A 25,739-nucleotide genomic window follows, 5' to 3' on the forward strand; every position below is an offset into this window, starting at 1 on the left:
CCCATCTCATCCCCAGCTCTGAAGGCAGCGTTTTGAGCCTTCAGGAGCCTGTGGACTTCCCCTGTCAGCCAAGGTTTCTGATTGGCCCGAATGGAGATGGTTCTGGAGACTGTGACATCATCCATGCGCTTCCTCATGTAGGCAGTGACGGTCTCCGTGTACTCCTGGAGGTCTGTGGTGGTGTTGTAGGTGGCTGCCTGTCTAAACATGCTCCAGTCAGTAGTGGAAAAGCAGTCTTGGAGTGCATCTGATGCCCCCTCTGGCCACACCCAGATCACCTTTTTTTTGCTGGTTTTGTGACTTTAACCAGTGGTCTGTATGCAGGCATTAGCATAACAGTGGAGTGGTTTGAGGTCCCAAGGTGGGGGAGGGTGGAAGCTTTGTAGGCTTCTTTGTGTGTGGTGTAAACATTGTCCAAGATATTGGACATGAAGTGCAAAATACGACAACGGAGACCCCGGACTGTTGAACAAGAAGTCGTACATCAAGCAAGAATGGAAAGAATTCCACCTACAAAGCTTCAACAATTAGTGTCCTCAGTTCCCAACGCTTATTGAGTGTTGTTAAAAGGAAAGGTGATGTAACACAGTGGTAAACATACCACTGTCCCAGCTTTTTTGAAATGTGTTACAGGCATCCATTTCAAAATGAGCAAATATTTGCACAAAAACAGTAAATTTTACCAGTTTGAACATTAAATATCTTGTCTTTGTGGTGTATTGAATATAGGTTGAAGAGGATTTACAAATCATTGTATTGTTTTTATTTACATTTTACACAGCGTCCCAACTTCATTGGAATTGGGGTTGTATATCTTCACATCTCAAAAGAAGCTTAATCCTGGTGGATTGATTTATATCGTGATATATACAGTGGCTTGCAAAGTATTCAGCCCCTTGGTATTTCACGCATTTTAATTCGTTTGTAGCATTTCAAATGCAAAAAGTAAATCAGGCTTCTCAATATGAAAATTTCTAAAATTATCTTCCAGTACGGTACTGTATGGTAAATCTGTGTGGAGCAGAAAGTTCTCAAAAACTGAGTGGCAGTGCAAGGAGGAGAAGAATTAAAAGCAAGCGTTAGGGTGCGCTTTGGATTCTATCTGCTGTGTAAGGAGGAGCTTCATACTACCAGTTCATCACCTGTTTCTTAAAAAAAAAACCTGTACCACTACAGCGTCGTGGAAAATGAATATACAAAGATTTGCTTTAGTTTACATTGTATTTTTCAAATATGAAACTACAAAATCTTTGACACGCTTTGCTTTCATGGCGTCATTTGCTACACCACCTTTCTTTGCACACTTAAGTAGATCCTGAATTTGGCAGCTCTGTATGCTGAATTGACTTAGAATCAAAAGTCATTTTGTCTTGTATCATGACCTCATGAATCTGAATCATGAAGTATTGAAAGATTCATGCTCCATTCTTGTGGTATGGGCAATTAAATGTGCACTCCTGCTGCATTATCTGTAATTAAAAAAAAAAAAAAATGCATTAACAGTACCCCATTCCACATTTATACATCTGTGTCTACTCTAATTGTATTATTATATTTTGTCACAGTAACTGAATTTACCCTCTGCTTTCGTTCTGCTTGTCACAGATTGGCTGAAGGGGAACAGGTTCTGATTGGTGGAGTTCTTAATAAACAGAAGAGTCAAGATGACATCATCACCGAGTTTGGAGACTCTGCTTCCTTCACGCTGTCTTTACTGGGGCACATTTACTGGTAAAACATGCACAGTTTGATTTTGCCAGCGATTTGCTGCTGTTAATTGTGTTGCTGCTGACTTGTCTGTGGATTTTTCTGTTTCTCTGGCTGAGTGATTCTATTTGTCTTACTTCCCTGTCCCTGTCTACTTGTCTTTCTCTCTGTGCAGTAAGACAGATCGTGTTGCTAAAGGTGCAGAATGTTTTCAAAGATGTTTAACGCTGAATCCCTTCCTGTGGTCACCGTTCCAGAAGCTCTGTCACCTAGGTAATTGTGCACACCATACACACAATCTGAGATTGTGTCATGATTTCTTTAACTCTGTATGATAATACTTCACATTTAAAACACTACACGCTGCAGTGATTACTCCAGTACTACATAGTAGTAGTGCAGGCATCGGTAGTCATAATCCGATGGTTTTTGTCCCTGGTTGCAACTTGAGTGTGGGAAATGTCTCTGAGCAAGTCATTGAACCCCCAACCTGCTTTGACTTGGCGTTTACTGCCCCCACACAAAAATACTGCAGTTTCAAACTGAATCCTTTGGGACAACTGGAATAATAAAGGCCAAAGGTTTGAGCTTGGCAGTCTTTTGGAAATGTCTAGTTAATCTTATTTCTGACCAATCATAAGAGCTTGGATAACCCATCTGGAATCGGCTTTGAGCTTCAGCCTGTTCAAGACCTTGCTGATATAGTAACATCATTCTGTAGCCATGCAATAGTATCACACTGTTTTTGCATGAAATTGTCACCAGCAAAATTATTTGTGGAGCACACTGTTCATCCAGGTATTCCCCCACGTCTTTTGGTGTTCATTTTTGAGTATTCGCACCTGTTTGGTGTAATTGGGAGGAAGCAAAATCAGTGCAAGCATGTGCAGTGATACTTAACCTGCTAATCTATGATTGGACTGCAGAGCCATTCTAGAGTACAACGAGGTCACATCCAGTTTAGTTTTTTTTTTTTTGTTTTTTTTTTGTCACAGTTAAGTCGAGTATGTCTTTTCATTTGGCACTTTCAGGAGAAAAACCAGATCCAGATCAGGTCTTCAGGTTGTCATCACTGCAAAACACATCTACAGCCCCGCCGCCTCCTGCTGGTCCTGTCCAAAACCCCTCCCACAGACTAGACACCGTACTTATGGAAACACCACAGGATACACTGGTATGAAATTCAGAAACAACCTCTGAACAGTTACTGACTGGGTTCCTGCAGGGTCTAAAAAAGTCTTAAAAAGTCTTAAATTCAGAAACTAAAATTTTAGGCCTTTAAATGTCTTAAAAACACCACATTTTCATCGCAGTGTTTAAAATTGAATTTACTCAAGTCTTAAAAAATTACATTCACTCCGTCCATTCCGAGAAGTGTCTGTAGAACAGAAAAATGAAACGTTTTCCAATGCGTCGTGACGTCAGACGGGGGGGCGGAGATTGCGGCCACGTCACACTCTGGCTGTTTCACAATCTGAAAAAGTTCAGCGATCGCCATCTTGAATTTGTGTCGCCTGAACCACAAAAAAGCTTTAAAAAACAGCAGTAGAACGATTCTGCCATCACCCTGCTGGGAGAAGCTTTTTTTTTTTTTCAGCTACTTTTCAGAGTGACGCCGACTGAGGGAGAACTGACGACTTGGTGGGATATCAATCGAACCGCGACAGTGGGCCGACCCGCACGGAGAAGCCGGCCTTCAGGCATCATTCCTGGGCAGACCGAGGCAGGCAGCCGGCGGGATGGAGCAGACCCACTCAGTCCGAAATCTCCCACTTTTTGGATATATGTGAAGTCCCAGTTTGCCCAACGGAGTTTACTTCTGGCAGCTTATCGAGGTGAGAATAATGTAAAAATAAAACGTGCCGTTTGCTGAACTGCTGTGAATGTAATGATCGGCTAACGTTAGCGTAGCCTTTTAGCACAGTTGATCTGAGTGAACGCTTTAATTTCTAAATGGTTCGTTCTTTTTTATTTTTACCAAATAAAGCTACAGCTTTTTTCAGACACACCACAAAAGCTCAACTTTAACTTATTTTTTCGGGCGTTTTTTTCTGTCGTTTTTTTCTCGGTTTTTCCCTTTTTTATATATAAACTGTTTAGTGTTTCTTTATATTTAAAATAATATTTTTATTTGTCCCAATCAGGAACATTTGCTGTGCAGACAACCAAACTTCCATTGATGAGCTGAACACCACGAAGTCCAGTTGAAAGAAAACATCTCTGCTCTTCAGCAACACCACCAGAGTTCAAAACTGCAGAAGAGACCTTCATCTGGTCCCATGAATCCAGCAGAACATCACCTGCTTCTAAATAAAAGGCTCTTTAAACAGCAACTATTTCATTATTTTTTAAAAAAACTGTTTCATTTTATATTTTAACAATAAATGAACGGATCATTAAAAATGTCCACAAATCAAAGTCAAAAGACATTTGCACAGGTAGAAGCTCTCCACGTATTGCGCTCAAATTCATATTTTAGAAATGACTGTCCTGATCACAACATTAAAGGCAATTACATATTTTGACGAAATTGCAAGTTTAAATGACTATATATATATATATATATATAAATATTCATCATGAGGTTTATGTCACAGAAATCCTACTTTACAATCACACTGCAGTCATTGTTAAATTATTTCCTGTTGCATTTATAATAAACATTTGTATTTATTTAGTGTCTTTTTCTGGTTCGAAATAAGATATAAATAATCTACCAGACTTTCAAAAATGTACAAGTTTCCATGTTATTTTATTTGACTAAAAATAAATGTCCAAGGTTCCTTATGTTAAACAAGAAATTATGTAATCTGAAATAACAGGTGGTTTTAGTTTACAGATGAAAGGTTTCTAAAGAACCATTTATTGACTTATTTAGCTATTTTAATTACAAGTGTTTTAAACTTTTTTTTAACAGTAATCAGAAATTTTGAGATAACAAACAACAAAAAAACATTTCCAATGATTTTTCTTCAGAAAACTGCTCTATAAATGAGCAGTCCTGTGACACGTTTGTTTTGTAGAGATCAGTGGTTTCAACGCCGGTCCATTTTTTTTTTTTATTTTTTATTTTTTTAATACACCGATCCATTTTGTAGAGATCAGTGTTTTCTGCCACTAGTCTTCCGTGTTTTGGCCCGACGCGTCGTTCCTATTGGACAACACAAAGGTACGTCACAGCTCAGAGCATCGAAAGTTGGATTGAACTTTGACCGCGTCAGCCCTGCCGCCAAGTGACAGTGCGCGCTCCCGTCAGATGCGTTGGTTTAGCTCGGCTTTTGACGCGATGCATCTAAAACGCACCGCGTCTCATTGAAAATAATGCTTTTTAGACCGATTTTTGACGCAGCTGACGTATTCAGTGTGAAAGGCGCAAACGTCGCTGAAGTGAAAGCCCTTGAGGCTGAGATTGGCGCAAAAGGAGAGGACCTGAGATATATGGTTGTATAGCGCCTTTTGAGAATTTAACTTTTTTTGCGGTTGGTCAGTGTTGTTTATCGTATTGTATATGTTGTGTACTATCACTCAATCTTGTTTTCTGCTTTTGGTGTACTTTGACATGTTTGAAACCAATACAAAATGTCATGGTTTTGAGAATCTAATGTGATCGTCCCTTTTGGGGGGGGTCTTGAGGTTGGTCTAAAAATTTTTCTCATAATGGTCTAAAAAGGTCCTAAAAAAGGTCTAAAAACTTAACTTGGTGAGTCCTGCAAGAACCTGTACTGATCAGATCTGTAACCAGAAATGTGATGCCCAGTAAGTAGGCAAATTTGAGGCGTGGTGTACAACAAAGTGGAAAAATTAAACCAGAATTAAGGAATGAATGGAATTTTACTGTGAATGGTGCCAAAAATGTCAGTGCTGTAAATACTGTAAATTATACTATAAATTTGCAGTAGCTAATTGGTAACACTGCTGCAAAACTCTGAATCCTTTGAAACACCGGTTTTGAGCTTTGCTCTGGATTCTGCTTGAGAAGGAAGACATCGCAGTACATACTGAAATACACAACAGAATGGGAACGTATAACTCAAAATAAGAATAAATACAATGTGTAACTGGCAAATTAGAACGGCACGATTAGATGAAAGTCATATAGCAATTGTGAGAAATATTGTAGTAGTCAATGTAGTAAGTGTTAGTGCTACATAATTAACCAAATTTTCCTTATTGTGATATGAGCTTGTACAGTGAACACATTGTAAACGACTGCTGAAAGCGTGTTGAATACAAAAAATAATTTTATCTCCACGCAGTGTGATGCACAGGAACATTTGATACGCAAGCACTTGACCGTAACTCTGGGCTCCAAGGGTATTTTCTGGATTTTTACCGTACCTTCTTATAATTTCTTTTGTAGTGCCACCCATGTTTTGTATATCAAGATGTTCAGAACAATTTTGGCTTTTAGGGTATATAACACATACACTGCCAGTCAAAAGTTTCCCATTCAGTTGAATGGGGGAAATTGTGTCCAAACATTTGACTGGTAGTGTATTCTGAAACACCTCAAAACACTGTATAGGGAAATCATATGTCTCTAATGGGTCTATTCCACACAGCCCTGTTGCTTCCCGTTTCATCCCGAATAGCAAATCAGGGCACGTTTTGAAGCGTCACAGTAACTTATTGATCCATCTTTTGTCAACCTTGAACGAACTTTGTATACGTAGCAGTTATGGCATCGACACCAGTTTTGACATTGGGGTGGAAGTTTTGAACATCTCAACAATCTCATGACAATTCGCCAAACTTAGTCAAACTTTGTCAGTTGATAAAGGATGCGATCCTACATAACGGTCTCAAATGTGAAAGAAATTTGATCTTTTTTCACAGAGATATGAATTTTTGGAATTTTGTCCAGTGTTAATAATAGGGATTTTTCCAGTTTTCCAAGATTTTTCCTGATTCGACCTTTGACCTATGACCTTGAAACGTGAATCAGTTCTTGCATATTAGAAAATGTCATAACAATACAACACAACACAATAATCTTAAATATTATTGTGAAACCACGGTCTGCTTTCCTCATCAGGTGCATGGGGATTAGTAAAACTTCTGACAAGCAGATTGATAACTGTTTAACTATATATTGCTATAACCAAGCAATAGCAATAATAATGAATCAACACCAATTGGGAGGGCCTAGCAGCTGACCGCCCCAGCTGGAGAAGGCAGCTGCAGACTGGTGAAGAGAAATTGTCAGCGGTGGCAGTAGAGAAGCGTGCCCGCAGAAAGGGAACGGCAGCTCACAGACCAGAGTCAGAGCACAGATGCGATCTGTGATTGTGGCTGCCACTCTCGCATCAGCCTCTACAGCCACAAGAGGCACTGCTCACGGTGTGTAGTCCATTATTGGACGGATATGGTCACCCGTGACCGACGGAGAGCTATTATAGACTCAGTATCTTTTTGGATCTAAGACCATCAGTTGAACATTAAAATCTGGACAAAAGCATCATGAATCAAACATTTTTAGGGCCCTGTCACACCTTGACGATTTAGCCAGCATATGCTGACCATATTAAAAATGTTGGCATATGATAGCGTACATCTAATAGATTATGTAGGTGTCACACCTTGACAATTTAGTCAGCGTATGCTGACAGCCCCATTTCCACAGAGTGGTTTGGGTCGTTACTGCACGGGGTGATACAGTCGGAACAGTTAACTCTGGCTAGGTTTTTGTTTCTACCAAAGGCAGAACCCTTTTGTTTGGCACGTGGAACATTTAAATATTGACGAGCACGTCATCGAGCGACAGTGTATGCGCGGCCTTGGCCCCTCCACACTGAGGCCAAACAGTAATTTAACACAATGTTATTTAATTTTTTCAGGGGTGATCATTTATTTTCTTTGCATGTAGAATGCTGAAGTCGACTAATGTTTGTGGTAAACGCTGATGTGAATGAATGAGGAGCTGTGACTCAACTTTTAAAATAAGTTAATTGTCTTGTTGCGACACAAAGTGCCGACATCAGATTCAGGCTAAGAAATGCACTGGAAGCAGAAAATCCACAGAGGGACTTGCTTTAAATGTTTCTTCAGCCACGACAAGGAATTCAAGTATTTTCAGATGTCGTTTTCCAAAGTCAGGACGCTTTATGTGGATAAGTTTTCTTCAGGCTGTGATGATGAATCCGACCCAAAAGAACAGGTGAGATTAAGACTTTATATTTACTCCGTGTGTGAATGGTTTTAATATTTGAAAGTTTGTTTGCACAAGGAGTGCAGTTTTCAGCCAATCAAAGGACAATGGACAATCGATGGAAACAAAATCCAAGCCAGACTCAACTGTTCTGTCCCGTACCACACCATGCAGTACCAGCCCTAACCACTCATCGGAAATGGGGCTGTCAGCATATGCTGGCTAAGTCATCAAGGTGTGACAGCTGCATAATTTATTAGAAGTACGCCAGTGTATGTCAGCAGCAAGTCTTAAATGAACACACGCGCGCGCGCACACACACACACACACTCATCTTCAACCGCTTATCCAAGATCAGCTAGCGGGGGACTGAAGCCTATCCCAGAGGTCATAGAGCGTGAGGCGGGTATACCCTGGACAGGACACCAGTCTGCTGCAGGGCCACATATAGACGAACACATTCACGCCTGCACACTCACCTACGGACACTGATGTCGGTAACGCGTTACTTAGTAACGTGTTACTCTAATCTGACCACTTTTTTAGTAACGAGTAATCTAACGCGTTAATCTGTCCAAATCAGTAATCAGATTAAAGTTACTTCTCCACGCCACTGTGCGTTACTATTATTTTTGCATTGTGGGTCGATAGCAGCATTAAACTTGGTCCATGGGCAGGGGGTCGGGGTTGGACTGAACTGCCCACTTTAAGCGAGCTGTGAGCTTTTCATCTGCGGTTTTCTGCGGCAGTTACAACTCATCCTCACCTCTTAAAGCGCGGTGACAACAGCACACCTGCACTGAGCTTTACAAAGACATTTTTATGCTTTTTTTCTCCTTTATTTAGAATTCTGAGCCGCTTCGTATCTTCTCACTAAAACAGCTGATCCTCTGCGACGCGTCAACAACTAACACTATTTTCCACTCACATGCACCTAAACTTTCTTTCTGAGGACCACATGATGTGAAAACGCAATAAAACTTTTTTACCTGTAAATCTGGTCATGTTTTCTGCATAAATAAATGTTATCCATTCTTTGTGCTCAGATGCCAAAGCAGGGGCGAATCCAGATTGAATGGGGGCATGGGGCAGGGATGTGCCCCCCAAACACCCCTAGATTAAAGGTCCAGTTTTTAAGCCTTTTTTGTTTATTACAACTACTAGTACTACTTATAATAATAATAATAATAATTAAGACAAGTAAAATGTTTAGAGAGAATTTAAATGTTAGAAAAATGTTAGAATTTAATAGTTACATTTATAAACAATGCAGGTTAGAAATTGCAAATTTTACTGTTACAGTGCTGTCAACAGTTAAATATGAGGTCAAGAAAGATGTCTTTATTTTACTTTTATAAAACAAGTATTTATTTTCATTGAAGTTAAAGGGTGACTATAAAGTGAGTTTTGGCAAAACAGGTATCAGTCATGTTGAGGTGGCAGAGGGTTGCTCTTGGCAGCTAGGGAAAAGTAACTAAAAAAGTAACTAGTAATCTAACTTAGTTAATTTTACAATTGAGTAATCAGTAAAGTAACTAAGTTACTTTTTCAAGGAGTAATCAGTAATTGGATTACTTTTTCAAAGTAACTGTGGCAATACTGCCTACGGACAATTTAAAGTTTACAATCCACCTAACCTGCATGTCTTTTAAATGTGGGTGAAAGCCAGAGCACCCGGAGGGAACCCACGCAAACACAGGAAGAACTTGCAAACTCCACACAGAAAGGCCACAGGTGGGAATCCATCCCATGAGCTTGTCTTAAACAAACTGTCCGGCCTAAATGATCTTTGCAGCAGGAGATTTTTTTGTACAAACAGCCATCCAAGATATTTACCATTAAACTGAAAACACAAGAAAATGTAAAACATACAGACTGGTTTTCTGCAGTATGACCACGAGTATTTATTTGTGTTCATGTACCGGGCCGGCTTATGTGTCTTGTGTGTTATGTGTGTGTCGTCATGAGGCCGGTCATGGTTTGCTCAGTCCTGCTGTTGATCTAAGGCAGGATATACATCTGGAGCTGGTCCCCGGGCGCCTAAAGGTGACTTCTGCTCCTAACTGGCAATTAGGATGGGTTAAATGCAGTAATCACATTTCATTGTGCAGGGAACATTTTCCTTTGTGCATATGACAATAAAATTCTTTTGAATCCTTTGAATCCTTGAATCCTTTGAGCAAGATTTAAATCTGGAGTTTTTTAATTTTGATAGCTGCATCTTGCAATTTAAAATCTGAATGGAAAAAAATATCAATTCATACAAGGATCCCCCCTACCCCAACACCTTCGGGTTTACATGTAGCAAATATGCAAATCTGTTTAACGATTGTGAGGCATCAGAGCGTCAACTGACAAACTTTGCTTTTTCAGCACAGAGATTTTTTTTTTTCTTTTTTGTCTTCAATTACAGTTGTGCTCAAAAGTTGACATACCCTGGCAGAATTTTTGTTTTTTGGCCATTTTTCAGAGAATATGAATGATAACACAAAAACTTTTTCACTCACAGTTAGTGGTTGGGTGAAGCCATTTATTGTCAAACAACTGTTTCCTCTTTTTAAATCAAAATGACAAGAGAACTACCAAAATGAACCTGATCAAAAGTTTACATACCCCTGTTCTTAATACTGTGTATTGCCCCCTTTAACATCAATGACACCTTGGAGTCTTTTGTGGTCGTTGTGGACGAGGCTCTCTGATGGTAAAGCTGCCACTGGATGTCTTGGTCTTCATGTACATCAGTTATGAAGAAATACAAACAGTATGGCACTCTGTGGTAAATCTGCATGGAGTAGACGGTTCTCAAAAACTGAGAGACTGTGCCAGAAGAACAGTGAGGGAAGCCACCAAGACACCCAGATAACCCAGAAGAAGTTATGGGCTTATGTGACGGTGATTCGAGAAATTGTGCACAGTACAAATTTTGTATTTTGTATCACCAGTTATACAGCTTCATGATGATGAAGTGGTTTAAAGGAGAATTTTCTTAAAAAGAAGACCTGAAAGTTCAGCTACAATTTGCCAGAGGGTACATCTGAGATGAAAGCCTAGATTTGATGTTTTGGTGAAAGAAAATCGTTCTCTGCTCCATTTCATCATGAAGCTTTCAACATTTCAATCAAGTAATCAATGTGAAAAAAAATTTCTTTTCAGGAGCTTAACCGTTTGAATCTAGAATCTTCTCATGGAAAACTGACATCTGATTTGTCGGTCTCCTACATCGACTCTTCTCTCATCTCTCCGGAAACTGGCTCCCTTTTGGCCAGTACGGTGTCGATGGGTTCAGCTGGCTCCCTGTTAGCCAAACCGAACAAATCCAAGAGTGGGCGTAGTTTACTTGGAGGACCAGCAGCACTGAGCCCACTTACGCCCAGGTGAGTGCATCTGCTCAGTGTAATTTGTTGCTTCAAAAAGTGTTTCTAGAATAAGTTGACACTTCTTTGCTCTATACAGTTTTGGAATTCTACCCCTGGATCCCAGCCCCGGTGACCCCACATATCTACAGAACTACTCAACTACTATGGAAACGCAACCAACAGCGCCCAACAAGAAGGTACAGTGTTCAAATCGCATATTTAATTTTACCAGCACTCACCTCACATCAACGTCAGAATCAGACAGCCTCCTGACAGATTTTGACTCTGTCAAAATAAAAGTTGGACATTAATCTTTCCATGAAATGCTGTATCACCATTTAGCCCATGGGCCAAGCAGGTTTTCTGTACCACTTAATGGCATGACAGTACTTAGAATCATGGCCTATACTGAAATGTATCTGGACATCCAAGGGTGGCAACTGTAGCCAGGTAGAGGTCAATGAAGAATTCCACAGCGGTCAAAATTTAAAAATGTTCCAATCACATTATATGGTGTACCACATTATTTGTCTGATCGTATTGATTTAAAATAGGTATAGTTTGGACTATCTATGACTAAATATTATGGGGTAAAAACAGCAATAATTGTGATAAATGTTAATTTTAGTTTGTACATAGGTCAAACGCTAAAGTTGCTCCAATTTTGGTAAGATTGATGCAAATTATTGGTTTAGTTAATAGTGTTTTTAAAGAAATAGTTATCACCATCTGTTATGCTTGGTTATCAAATTACAGGGTAACAGGTCATATGTCAGTGGACATTGACCTTGTTTGACCTTTACATTGGAGACCAAGCATTCAACATGGTCAAAACTATTATTAATCTTATTACCTAAGCAAATTATTTTCATCACTTTCAAATCATGTTGTTCTAACAGAGCTGCCGTGGTGCACGAAGGTTCTCTGGTGTGGATTGTTGTGCAGCAATGGGGGAAAAGTTCTCTTACAGCCGCTAAAGTTCTGCAGCCACAAGTTCTCCTTGCAGCAAGCCGCACACCACATGCTGCAGGATAGGGGAGACCAGGGCCAACTTCCTCTGGAAGATTTTTAAATTTATAACCCTCTGCAACAATATTGCCTGCATTTTGAGCACCAAATTTTGTAAAGTAAAGCCATAGTTTGTTTTTTTTTTTTTATCTTTGTTACAGCCTTACTTTAAAGCCAAAAGAAACAAGGCATCAGACCAAAACATAGTGTAGACGTGTGTGAGGAACATCAGAACTGCTAATTTATACACAGCAGTTTATTATAAAAAATTGTTTTTTTTTTCCTTACATTGAAGAACTTATAATTAAAAAAAAAGATTCTTTAGAAATTGTTGATGTTTGTAAATTAAAACCATAACTTATCTGCTGTTGTTTCAGGTGAGATGATTTCTTGATTAACATGATAATGAACCATGGCCATTTATTTTTAGACAAAATAGTATAAAAAGTAATATGTACATTTTTACAACCCCAATTTCAATGAAGTTGGGACGTTATGTAAAATGTAAATAAAAACAGAATACAATGATTTGCAAATCCTCTTCAACCTATATTAAGTTGAATACACCACAAAGACAAGATATTTAATGTTCAAACTGATGGACATTATTGTTTTTGTGCAAATATTTTAAAATGGATGCCTGCAACACTTTTCAAGATGGCTGTGAAAACGCCGCAGATCCGAGGAATTCCTCGGTTTTCATCATGGGGAGGAGGGGGTTGGGGGTGTTAGTGTTGTACTGTAATTGTGATCGTCATTGAGTTTTTTTTTAAATGCCTATCGCAAAGTGTTTCCTTTTTATACGACATTGTGCAAGTTTTATAAGTCCGCGGACACTGATCTGTGTGTTACAGATGCAAATCTGTGTCCTTGGATCCGTGGAACTTCGCGGAGGAAAAAATGCCATTCAAAGCGTAGCTGTTACAACAGTTGTCGTAAAGCGGGACTGGTTGGTTGCTGCAGTGACGCTGTGTGGCTCCTGCAAGATGCTGAAGCTAAACGTAGCATATGGACATCGTAAACTTTTAGATCTTTCAAGTTTTTAAAAGAAGAATTTTGCAGCATGTCTGTGTCACGGAGCGACAACAGACAGAGCGAAGATGGCGAGAAAGACCGTTTGATAAGGACAAGAATCTGTGGAATTGTCGCTGGCTTCATAAACACACCTGAAAGGTAAACAGGAAAAGTGAACTGTGCCATCAAGAAACATGCTAACAATTTTTCTCTTCGTGGAAAATAAGCATTGTACTGTTCAAACAGGATTTTAGACAAGATTGTGACTTTTTATTATTAATCTAGACTTTCTTTCATTGGAAAAAAGACATTGTGGCTTTGAATGGATTTACATGAATTTACACAAGGATATAAATGACTTTTTATTAATGTAGACTTTTTTCATGGGGAAAAAGACACTGTGGAATTACAGGAATATACACAACATGTGACAATTTTACAATAAGGTATATTATTAATATTTTACCCTGATTTTCAAAATATTCTACAAGCTTTAGCTGTGGTTTCTGAAATACTTTAACAGTCTTTTCAGTCTTCATGAATTTCATGTAGTTTAATTGTTCTGAGTTAATGCATAATTTGGTTTACATTTAAAAGTTAAATCATACCAGGTCCTACTTCCACGTCATATTCTGTTATTTCAACATTATCATTGACAGTTCAAATGAAAGATTGAGTCCAGGATCATTTAAATATGCACTTCTTTTGAGATTTTCTTTTTTCTTCCAGGAGAGTTTCTTGGGCCCCGCGGGACCTAAACCCCGGCTCGACTCCCTGCAAATTTTCCTCGGATTTCACAATTTTCATTTCACAGCCCTGTTCAAAAAAGCTGGGACAGTAGTATGTTTACCACTTTGTTACATCACGTTTCCTTCTAACAACACTCAATAAGCATTTGAATGGAGGGTCTCCAGCACAAATGGTATTTGTACTGGAGACCCTCCTGTTCTGTGCATTTCCTGTATATTCGTTCTGTAATTTATGTCTGTAGCATGGCCCAAGCAGAGGGTCACCCCTTCGAGTCTGGTCTCCTTGAGTTTTCTTCCTCAGAGGGAATTTTTCCTTACCACTGCTGCTCTGGGGGTTGGTAAGGTTAGAGTAGACCTTACTTGTGTGAAGTGCCTTGAGGCAACTCTGTTGTGATTTGGTGCTGTATAAATGAAAATAAATTGAAAATTGAAAACTACAAATGAATGGTTTAATGTGTCTCTGTGTCTCTCAGACTGTGTCCAGAATCGCTCAGTCAAAATCTGTCTTCAGTCAGAGTGGAAACAGCAGAGAGGTTCTTCCCATCCCCTTCAACCAGTCACAGAGCTCCACACCTCACACCAGGTAACTAAAGTGCCCCGTTGCAGAGTGTTAGTATGTGATGATGTACTGGTCATGGGTGATGTCAAAGAGATTACTGGTACTGGTTAAGAAGGTTAGATTTTATCTGTGATTTGCCTTGGGTCAACTTTGTGATCTGACCCTATATAAATAAATTGAATTGGTACCCACAGGGCTGGCTACAAAGACTGCATTGTCCTTATGAATGTGGTAATTATAACAAAAATGGCTGCGTTCCTGCAAAAAGTTGGAGATTGAGAGTTCCTGGTTGCAGTGTCAAGAGCCATTCCACTAGACACTGTGTGCTGATAGAAGTGGTGCTGCTAAGGAGGTTGACTGTGTTCTCATAGGAAAATGTTGTAGGTGTCTGTAAAGCTTTAGGTTTTATTGACATCTTCAGCTTGTGAATTCTGACCAAAGACTTGTGGATTCATTTGAGGTTTCACAGACTACAGTCTGCTCTGTGCCAACGGTTACATCTGGCTGCAGTTCAGTATAAGACTTTCATAAATTTTCTCAGAATCTGGCTGTGGGACTTACAGACATAGATAAAAGTGGAGAGTGGGAATCAGAATGAAATGTGGGATTTATTCTGTGACTACGCCTTGAAAGTTGCTTGAGATTGCATTGGAGATGCCAGTGTCCATAGCAGGTATTTAATGTCTGAGGGCACACTGAATATCATCCAGAAGACTCTTCTTTTGCTTGATTGATGATTTTGTTGATGCTAATTGGTGGTTGTGAAACAGAGTTGGACTGATCAGGTTTTGTTATTGTGTTGGTGAACTTCATTACCAGCTGGACACTCTTTCAGGGTCCACCTCCTGGTCCTTCAGTGCCTCAAATTGGAGTGTGTTTGGACTTGTTTTGATGCAACCAGAATTTTAAAATTCTGTTTTGAATTGCTAAAGCCAATAATGGCCTAATGCTGCTTTACATGCATTATTGGGTGTTTTTGATTTGACTTTCAGTGTAGATTGTCAAAATTCTGCATGCAGGACTTCAGTTGGATGTTTGTCCCACTTCATGTAGTCCTTCATACAGAGGACATCTGTGGTCTGTTGACCCTCGGACTGCTGACACAGGACCCAAAGCAATTTGTTCCGCAAAACGTAAACGTCATTCCACCACAATTATACTGGATGACTGCTCAGTCCTGACAGATGTTTTATACTGTGCTGGCTACTTTGAGCAGTTGTATAATAAGGCTGATCTTCCTTCTCAGATGTTGTCAGGGCTCTTGTGGCTGATTCACCAGTCAGCAGCAAGCTACTGAATGTTAGCGACATCACAAAGACAGTAAAATGGCTGAGGGCAGGGATGAATGTCATCAGTGCATATGCCCCACAGGTAGGTTGTGAGATGGAGAAAGAAGATTTCTGGAGTGTGTTAGATGAGGTGGTGGAGAGTGTGCCCAAGCATGAAAGAGTGGTGATAGGAGTGGACTTCAATGGGCATGTTGGTGAAGGGAACAGAGGTGATGCGGAAGTAATGGCTAGATATGGTATCAAGGATAGGAATGTGGAAGGACAGATGGTAGTTGATTTTGCAAAAAGGATGGAAATGGCTGTGGTAAATACCTACTTTAAGAAAAGGGAGGAGCACAGAGTAACATATAAGAGTGGAGGAAGGTGCACACAGTTGGACTACATTCTTTCTAGGAGATGCAAGCTAAAAGAAATCAGAGACTGTAAGGTGATGGCAGGAGAGAGTGGACTAGACAGCATAGGATGGTTGTTTGTAGGATGACTTTAGAGGTAAAGAAGAAGAAGAGAGTGAGAGTTCAACAAAGGATCAGATGGTGGAAGCTGAAGGAGAAAGACTTGTGTGAAATTTAGCGATCAGGTGAGAGAAGCACTGGATGGAGGGGAAGCAGTTTTGGACAACATGAAAAGTACTGGAGATGTGGTGAGGGAGACAGGTAGGACAGTACTGGGTGACATCTGGACAGTGGAAGGAAGACAAGGAGCCTTGGTGGTGGAATGAAGAGGACCACGAAAGCATAAGGAGAAAGAGGTTGGTGAAAAAGTTTTGGTATAGTCGGAGAGATGAAGAAAGTAGACGAGTACAAGGAGATGCAGGGCAAGGCGAAAAGAGAAGTGGCAAAAGAGAAGGAAAAGGCATATTGCGAGCTGTACAAGAAGTTGAATAGCAAGGAAGAAGAAAAGGACTTGTACCAATTGGCCAGACAAAGGGACAGAGCTGGAAAGGATGCGCAGCAGGTTAGGGTGGTAAAAGATGCACATGGTAATGTGCTGACAAGTGAGGACTGTCTGTGTTGAGAAGGTGGAGGGAATATTATGAGGAGGTGATGAATGAAGAAAATGAGCAAGAGAAAAGGTTGGATGTTGTGGTGAGAGTAAGTCAGGAAGTACAAAAGATTAGTAAGGAAGTAGTGAGGGCTGCTATGAAGAGGATGAAGAGTGGAAAGGCAGTTGGTCCAGATGACATTCCAGTGAAGGCATGGAAATGTCTAGGAAAGATGGCAGTGGAGTTTCTAACCAGATTGTTTAATGAAATATTGGAAAGCGAGAGGGTGCCTGAGAAGTGGAGACGAAGTGTGCTGGTTCCTATTTTTAAGAACAAGGGTGATGTGCAGAGCTGCAGTAAGTACAGAGGTACAAAGTTGATCAGCCACAGCATGAAGTTATGGGAAACAGTAGTAGAAGCTTGGCTTAGAAAACAGGTGAAGATCTGTGAGCAGCAATATGGTTTCATGCCGAGAAAGAGCACTATAGATGCAATGTTTGCTCTGAGAATACTGTTGGAGAAGTACACAGAAGGGCAGAAATACAACCCCTGGCAAAAATTATGGAATCACCAGCCTCGGAGGATGTTCATTCAGTTGTTTAATTTTGTAGAAAAAAAGCAGATCACAGACATGACACAAAACTAAAGTCATTTCAAATGGCAACTTTCTGGCTTTAAGAAACACTATAAGAAATCAGAAAAAAAAAATTGTGGCAGTCAGTAACAGTTACTTTTTTAGACCAAGCACAGGGAAAAAAAATGGAATCACTCAATTCTGAGGAAAAAATTATGGAATCATGAAAAACAAAAGAACGCTCCAACACATCACTAGTATTTTGTTGCACCACCTCTGGCTTTTGTAACAGCTTGCAGTCTCTGAGGCATGGACTTAATGAGTGACAACCAGTACTCTTCATCAATCTGGCTCCAACTTTCTCTGATTGCTGTTGCCAGATCAGCATTGACCCTATGTGTCTTTTTGCAAGGAATGTTTTCACAGTTTTTGCTCTATGGCAAGATGCATTATCATCTTGAAAAATGATTTCATCATCCCCAAACATCCTTTCAATTGATGGGATAAGAAAAGTGTCCAAAATATCAACGTAAACTTGTGCATTTATTGATGATGTAATGACAGCCATCTCCCCAGTGCCTTTACCTGACATGCAACCCCATATCATCAAGGACTGTGGAAATTTACATGTTGTCATTTCTTCAGGCAGTCATCTTTATAAATCTCATTGGAACGGCACCAAACAAAAGTTCCAGCATCATCACCTTGCCCAATGCAGATTCGAGATTCATCACTGAATATGACTTTCATCCAGTCATCCACAGTCCACGATTGCTTTTCCTTAGCCCATTGTAACCTTGTTTTTTTCTGTTTAGGTGTTAATGATGGCTCTCCAAGGTGTGATCACTCCTTTTTAGATGCAGACTAACGAGCAGATCTGATTTGATGCAGGTGTTAGTTTTGGGGATGAAAATTTACAGGATGATTCCATAATTTATTTCTCAGAATTGAGTGAGTCCATATTTTTTCCCTCTGCTTGGTCTAAAAAAGTAACCGTTACTGACTGCCACAATTATTTTTCCTGATTTCTTATAGTGTTTCTTAAAGCCAGAAAGTTGCCATTTGAAATGACTTTAGTTTTGTGTCATGTCTGTGATCTGCTTTTTTTTTCTACAAAATTAAACAATTGAATGAACATCCTCAGAGGCCGGTGATTCCATAATTATTGCCAGGGGTTGTAAATCTCATTTGAACGGCACCAAACAAAAGTTCCAGCATCATCACCTTGCCCAATGCAGATTTGAGATTCATCGCTGAATATGACTTTCATCCAGTCATCCACAGTCCGCAATTGGTTTTCCTTAGCCCATTGTAACCTTGTTTTTTTCTGTTTAGGTGTTAATGATGGCTTTCGTTTAGCTTTTCTGTATGTAAATCCCATTTCCTTTAGGCGGTTTCTTACAGTTCGGTCACAGACATTGACTCCAGTTTCCTCCCATTCGTTCTTCATTTGTTTTGTTGTGCATTTTCGATTTTTGGGACACATTGGTTTAAGTTTTCTGTCTTGACCCTTTGATGTCTTCCTTGGTCTACCAGTATGTTTGCCTTTAACAACCTTCCCATGTTGTTTGTATTTGGTCCAGAGTTTAGACACAGCTAACTGTGAACAACCAACATCTTTTGCAACATTGCGTGATGATTTACCCTCTTTTAAGAGTTTGATAATCCTCTCCTTTGTTTCAATTGACATCTCTCGTGTTGGAGCCATGATTCATGTCAGTCCACTTGGTGCAACAGCTCTCCAAGGTGTGATCACTCCTTTTTAGATGCAGACTAACGGGCAGATCTGATTTGATGCAGGTGTTAGTTTTGGGAATGAAAATTTATAGGGTGATTCCATAATTTATTCCTCAGAATTGAGTGAGTCCATATTTTTTTCCCTCTGCTTGGTCTAAAAAAGTAACCTTTACTGACTGCCACAATTTTCTTTCCTGATTTCTTATAGTGTTTCTTAAAGCCAGAAAGTTGCCATTTGAAATGACTTTAGTTTTGTGTCATGTCTGTGATCGAGAGTTACGAATGTAATTACGGTTCTATGAATTCCGGATGACCGCCAGAGGGCGGTGCTTTAGCACCTGGATAACTACATGTGCGCAGCACAGAGGTCGAGAATATATATCAACAAAGTCACGCCATTGAATGTGACCTGGGTGACGTCACTGGTTGTCTTTATATACCAGACGCACCCAGCGCTTGCTTCTTTTCGGAATGAACTCGCAAGACTCTGAGTGACAAGCAACTATGGCGGTCATCCAGAATTCATAGAACCGTAGTTACATTCGTAACTCTCGTTCTATTTCATTCCTCCTGACCGCCAGAGGGCAGTGCTTTAGCATCTGGATGACTTAATACCAACAAGGTCACGAAGAGTCACACTCACCTCGCATCAGCAGTGGGGAGTGGAGGCAGACAACACCGCCAAAGTCACCGCAGGAGGAGCAGCCACATTCAGTCTGTAATAGCGGGCGAAGGTACAGGACGAAGCCCACGTAGCAGCAGCAGAAATATCACTCAAAGGGACACCTCTCAGTGCAGCCCAGGAGGTGGACACCCCTCTGGTGGAATGGCACGTAACCTTAGGAGGCTGAAGACCTCTGGACCTGTATACTTGTAAAATGGAATCCACGACCCAATGCGAGAGTCGCTGCTTTGAGACAGCACAGCCTCTTTTGTGATCACCGTAACACACAAACAGGGCATCCGTTTTCTGGATCCCGGCAGTCGCACTAATGTACTGCTTCAACATTTGGACAGGACACAGGGAACCTGAAACAGATAATCCTGGATCAGAATGCGGGACATACACAGCCAAGGAAACTGGCTGGTTAACATGAAAAGTTGAAATTCTCTTGGGTAAAAAGGACGGATTAGGCCACAGCGTAACCCCAGATCCGTCAGAATTCTATCGCAAACAGTCCCCAGCGACTGATAGGGCATGGAGCTCTCCCACCCGCTTAGCCGAAGACAGTGCAAGTAGAAAGGCAGTCTTCACTGACACCCATTTAAGATCAGCACTTTCAACTGGTTCGAAAGGGGATAAGCTTAAATCCTCCAGGACTAGAGGAAGGTCCCATGAAGGTACGCGTGCAAGCCTTGGAGGCCGCAAACGTAGACCACCTTTCAAAAAACGACACACTAAGAGGTGTGAACGCACTGACCGGCCATCAACGTAGACATGCCGGGCAGAGATCGCAGCAACATAAATCTTCAAGGTAGCGACAGAAAGGCCTTTCTCCAGCAGTTCTTGTAAATATTTGAGGAGAATAGGCACAGGGCAATGCTCCGGGTCTAACTTTTGTTTCTCACACCACCACGCAAACAGCTTCCATCTGTTGTCATACAAAGCCCTGGTAGAAGCAGCACATGAATTAAGGATAGTCTGAACAACAGCCTGGTCACAAGAACTTAACAAGGAGTCTGGCCCCTCAACGGCCACACATACAGTTGAAAGCGTTCTGGGTGAGGGTGCCAAATCCTCCCCTGTAGCTGTGACAACAAATCCTTACTCTCCGGGAGAGCCCAAGGTTCTCCCTCGAGGAGTTTGTAAATCATGGGAAACCAAATCCTCCCAGGCCAGAATGGAGCAACCAGCAGCACCCTGTGGCAGCTCTGATCTATCCTGTGCAGTGTCAACATCAGCAGCGGGAGAGGAGGGAAGACATAAAGGAGGCAATCCAGCCACGGGTGAGCCAATGCATCCTGCCCCAGTGGGCTGTCTGGTTCCAAGAGGGAGTACCATCGTGGGCAATGTGTCGAGGTACTTGAAGCGAAAAGGTCCACTTCCGCTGCACAATATTTCTGCCAGATCATTTGGACCACAATCGGGTTCAGTCTCCGCTCTTCCGGTGGTGGTTTCTGTCTGGAGAGTAAATCCGCTGCGCTGTTCTGTACACCGGGCAGATGAACTGTTCTGACACTTTGAAGGCGAGGCAACGCCCATAAGAGAAGCTTCCGAGTTTCTGTCAGTGAGTGATTGGACCTGGTGCCCCCCTGATGGTTTATGTGATAGACTGTTGACGTGTTGTCTGACTGGACAAGAACATGTCTTCCTCTCAGGGCCGGGAGGAAATGCTTGAGAGCCAGTCGCACAGTGCGAAGCTCCTGCACGTTTATGTGTTGGAGTCTCTCCTGAGGACTCCAGACACCCCTCACCATCCTGGGATTCCACACGACCCCCCAACCTTTGAGTGATGCATCTGTAACAACCACCTCTCGGCGAGAAGGAACAGAGCCTAGAGGGACACACTTGCAGATGAAGTCCACGTTCCCCCAGGGTTTGAGGTGCAGAAGGCACTGGTTGGAGAGTCGTACAAGCCTGTGCTGATGCAACTTTGAGTTGAGGCCTAGGTTGTTGATCCAAATCTGTAGGGGACGTAAGAACAGAACTCCCAAAGGTACCACTAGTGACATTGCAGTCAATTTACCCATCAACCGGAGCAGCAAACCAAAAGGCAGCGTCACAGCCCGTTGAATGTGTGAGACGAGACGAATTGCATCGTCCACTCTCTGCGAGGATGGCGATGCAGTCATAGTCAGGGAGTTGATGGCAATGCCGATGAAGGTCGTTTGTTGACTGGGAACAAGAGAACTCTTTGCAAAGTTCACTGTGAGTCCTAAATGAGAGACATGGTTCAGTAGAAGTGCTGTGTCGTTGTGCTCCTGCTCCTGAGTCGGAGCGCAGACAAGCCAATCGTCTAAGTAGGGTAGGATTCTTAATCCAAGAGCTTGCAGTGGGTGCAGTGGGAACGTTTCTAGTGCTGCAGCCATACATCTGGTAAATGTACGAGGGGTGAGAGAGAGGCCGAAAGGAAGCACCCTGAACTGGTATGCCTGACCTTCGAAAGCAAAGCGGAGAAACTGCCTGTGATGAGGCGCCACTGGCACATGGAAATAGGCGTCTTTTAAGTCGACACTTGTGAACCAGTCTCCTGGTGTGATAGTTTGAAGGACGTCTACTGTGCACTTTGATATAATGATTCAGACGTCGGAGATCGAGGATAGGACGAAAGCCACCATCCTTCTTTGGAACAAGGAAGTAAATTGAATAGAACCCCCTGAGCTGGTCTGAACTGTGAACTGGCTCTATGGCCCCCTTCTCCAGGAGTTCCAAAATCTCCCGTTGTAGGGCAGCAGACTGCACCGAGTCGGAAACAACAGTCATCCTCACCCCATTGAACTTTGGAGGACGACGTCTGAACTGAATTCTGTAACCTTCGAACAAGGTTGAAATGACCCATGGGTCTTGAACTGGAGCCTCCCAGTGGCTGAGTTGATTTCGTGAAAAACGGCTGGGGGCCAAACATTGGCAGTCAGACCCAACCACCTCTGCTTCGCATCCCCAAGGACCTCTGGGTGCGATTACTGGAAGCTCTGTGAAACCGTTCAGTTCTCAGGGGTCTGCCCGTAGGCTCACGAAAGGCAGGCTGCTGGGAGAGCTGGCCCTCAACTGCAAAAGCACGTGCAGCTCTGGGAGTCGGCGGAAGCCTGGATGTAGATTGAAAAGCTGTAGCACGTCTGACTGGCTGAGGTCTGGAAGACCGGTGTAGGTCAACAAACTGTTGCCGAGAGTTACTAGCCTCAACAACACGCTCCAAAGTTTTTTGGGCTGCACGTCCAAATACTTGGCCTGGAAGAACCGGCAGCGAACGGAGTGTGCCTCTGCAGGATTCGGACAGGGGGGACTGCGCAAACCACACCTGACGTCTAGTGATGGTAAGGGTTGACATCAGTCTGCCAAACTCTCTGGACATATAAGCAAAGGTTTGGAGTGAGGCATCAGTAAGACTTTGCGTAGCATCATCAACCTCTGCCTCCCTCAAAGACTTTGAGAGGGCAAGGCTAAATGGGACAGTGAGTTGCCTAGGCCAGTGATTTTCAACCTTTTTTGAGCTGCGGCACCCTTTTTATATTTACAGAATCCTGCGGCACACCACCAACCAAAATAATATTATAATTCTATTACCTCTGGTTTTGCGCAAAACCCAATGATCGCAACAGAAAATCGATACAGAAAACACCGCATTTCGAAAATCCTCAAGCATTTTGCACTCTGATCTCAAGTAGGGCTGTCATGATTAGGAATTTCTGGAGACGATTAATTGTCAGACAAATAATTGCGATTGACGAATGTCTATTTTTTTTTTCTTTTTTTCCCTTCTTTATATTCTACTATTGTAGTATAATTACACAACTCTGGAAGAACGTTTGGCTTCTGTGAGTGGAGAAACTGGGAATAGTGCAACATTTTTATTTTTATCATTTTACATACAGTCCCAACTTTTTCTGATTTGTGGTTGTTTCTGTTGCATTTCTGAAATTGTTTCTCCTCATCAGTCACGTTTTGTGCTTAAACACTGCATTAAGCCCATATTGAACAAATAAATACCTTTGGAAAGTAACAGCTGTTAAAGTTTAGAGTTCTCACCTGCTTTTTGTGATCTGTGCATCTGAACATCACCACAGCTTCTCCATGTCAGGGTTTTTTTTTTTTTTGTTGTTGTTTTTTTTGTGTGGCTCAATTCATTCATATATTCTCATTTTTAAAATATGTTTTTAAAGATATTTGACCCTTTATTTCATCTCATGATCTCATAAATTCAGCATACGACGCGCACATAGTGTGAACAGAACGGTAACGGCAGAATCACACCTTTAGAGAAAGTTAAAGTAAAAGCAGCTTCATGTTTTGGTTTTGTTGACATGTTTACTTGGGTTAAAATCCTCTCTCTGCTCCGTGCTCGCTGCGCACTGATGGTTCTCAGACTGTAATGTGTCGCGCCTGCATTCAGGAATCTCCCTCACGCACCCCCTCCCTCGCAGTCTGTAGCCTGTTGACTCCGCGCGCACGCACACAGAGACACACACACTGACAGCTCCGCATTTTAGACAGCTTTTGAAGAAGACGGTCACTGTTTTAATCGGCCGTCTTCCAAACGGCAGGACGGATCGCTCTTCAGCTTCCATGTTATTGTCCCGCCTTAAGACGAGAGCGAGGCTGCAGCACAATGACATCAGATTCGGAGTCGTTTTATGCTTTGTGGATAAAATAAATAATTCACGGTAATCGCAAATATGAAAAATAATAATTGTGACAGTCCTAATCTCAAGTGTTTTTTTTTTTTAAGACATGTCGACACTTTTATTCACAATAATCTGCCACTCTAATATTCACGGAGCACAGAGGCTGCCTTCAGCGAACCCAGTTGTGAGCGAGAAGGCCCAAGTCTGACCACGGTGACATCAACGGAGGTCAGGCCGCCTTCCCCGCACACCTCCACAGCCAACACGGTTTCTCCTTCCCCAGAGGAGCCATGCTCCGTGAGCAGCTGAGATTCACGCTGTAGTCAGCAACTCGTAACCATGGAGACGCACAATGCTATGTGCGCAAGTATGTCTATTATACTATAGTACAGCACTTTCCTTCCATCTACTGGAATAAAAGAGCATTACATCATCTGCCACACTATTATAGCACATACACCCGATAATGGTAATATTTGATAATTGCCCACTGCACCCCTGCCGCGGCACCCCGGTTGAGAATCACTGGCCTAGGTGACCGATGCGAGCAGTTATGTCATAGCTTTTGGTGAGGATGTCATCAGTGACCCTACACTGAGGACGTGGGCAGCGGGCATCCGGCTGAGCAGCATCAGCTGGAGCCACAACCAGGTTTGCAATAATGCTGTCAACGGCGGGCATACGGTTCAGACCATACTGTGCCGAATCACACATAGAGCTAAGGGCTCTGCAGTCCTGTGATAGATGGGTCATTGATTTGGGGTCCGCCCAACATCGGTGGAGCTCCTCGATATATGGTTGTGAAACTGGAACGTTGAACTCAGGTTTCTGAGTGACTTTGAAAAAGGCACTTGAAGCGGTGGTTTCCGCAGGGGGATTGTCGACCCCAAGCCTGGATAAAGCCAACTGAACAGCTTGCTTGACAAAGGATAGTCCAGGTCCGGTTTGCGGCATGGACTCTGCCTCAGATGTATGAGAGCCCACTAATGAATGGCTTGGAGAAAGACCCCTCTCATCTTCATCCTCCACACAGTTTATATCACTTGTCATGTACAAGGAATCAGTTGCAGCAGTAGACACGACATCTTCCTCCTGCTGAGTAACTACATTGGTCTGATCAGCCTCATTAGGGACAACAGGAACTGTCACTGCATCCCTAGGCTGTAGATTCAGAAGCAAGGACTTAATCGGAGCAAACTCAGAAGTCAACGTTTCGACCTTTTCAGCCAAAGCATGGTCATGAATAACCTTCTTAGCAGAAGGGTCTCCTGCATGTGGGCGTTTACGGCGCTTTGGTTCCTTCCTGGGGCTGGAGGCCAAAGTCGCACTAGAT

At 42.0% G+C, this 25,739-nt stretch overlaps 1 protein-coding gene across 2 annotated transcripts in view; it reads left to right on the forward strand.

The window, feature by feature from the left end:
- The window catches only part of cdc27 (cell division cycle 27), a 130,851-nt gene that overhangs the window by 35,876 nt on the left and 69,236 nt on the right, over window positions 1–25,739 (forward strand). For both annotated transcript variants that reach the window (XM_034190077.1, XM_034190078.1), the window contains exons 4-9: window positions 1,606–1,731; window positions 1,883–1,980; window positions 2,739–2,881; window positions 11,009–11,229; window positions 11,309–11,408; window positions 14,456–14,565. In XM_034190077.1, coding sequence (XP_034045968.1) covers window positions 1,606–1,731; window positions 1,883–1,980; window positions 2,739–2,881; window positions 11,009–11,229; window positions 11,309–11,408; window positions 14,456–14,565 — 798 coding nt within the window. The remainder of the gene's footprint in view (window positions 1–1,605; window positions 1,732–1,882; window positions 1,981–2,738; window positions 2,882–11,008; window positions 11,230–11,308; window positions 11,409–14,455; window positions 14,566–25,739) is intronic.

Source organism: Thalassophryne amazonica, chromosome 16 (genome assembly GCF_902500255.1).
Source record: "Thalassophryne amazonica chromosome 16, fThaAma1.1, whole genome shotgun sequence".
NCBI lineage: Eukaryota > Metazoa > Chordata > Actinopteri > Batrachoidiformes > Batrachoididae > Thalassophryne > Thalassophryne amazonica.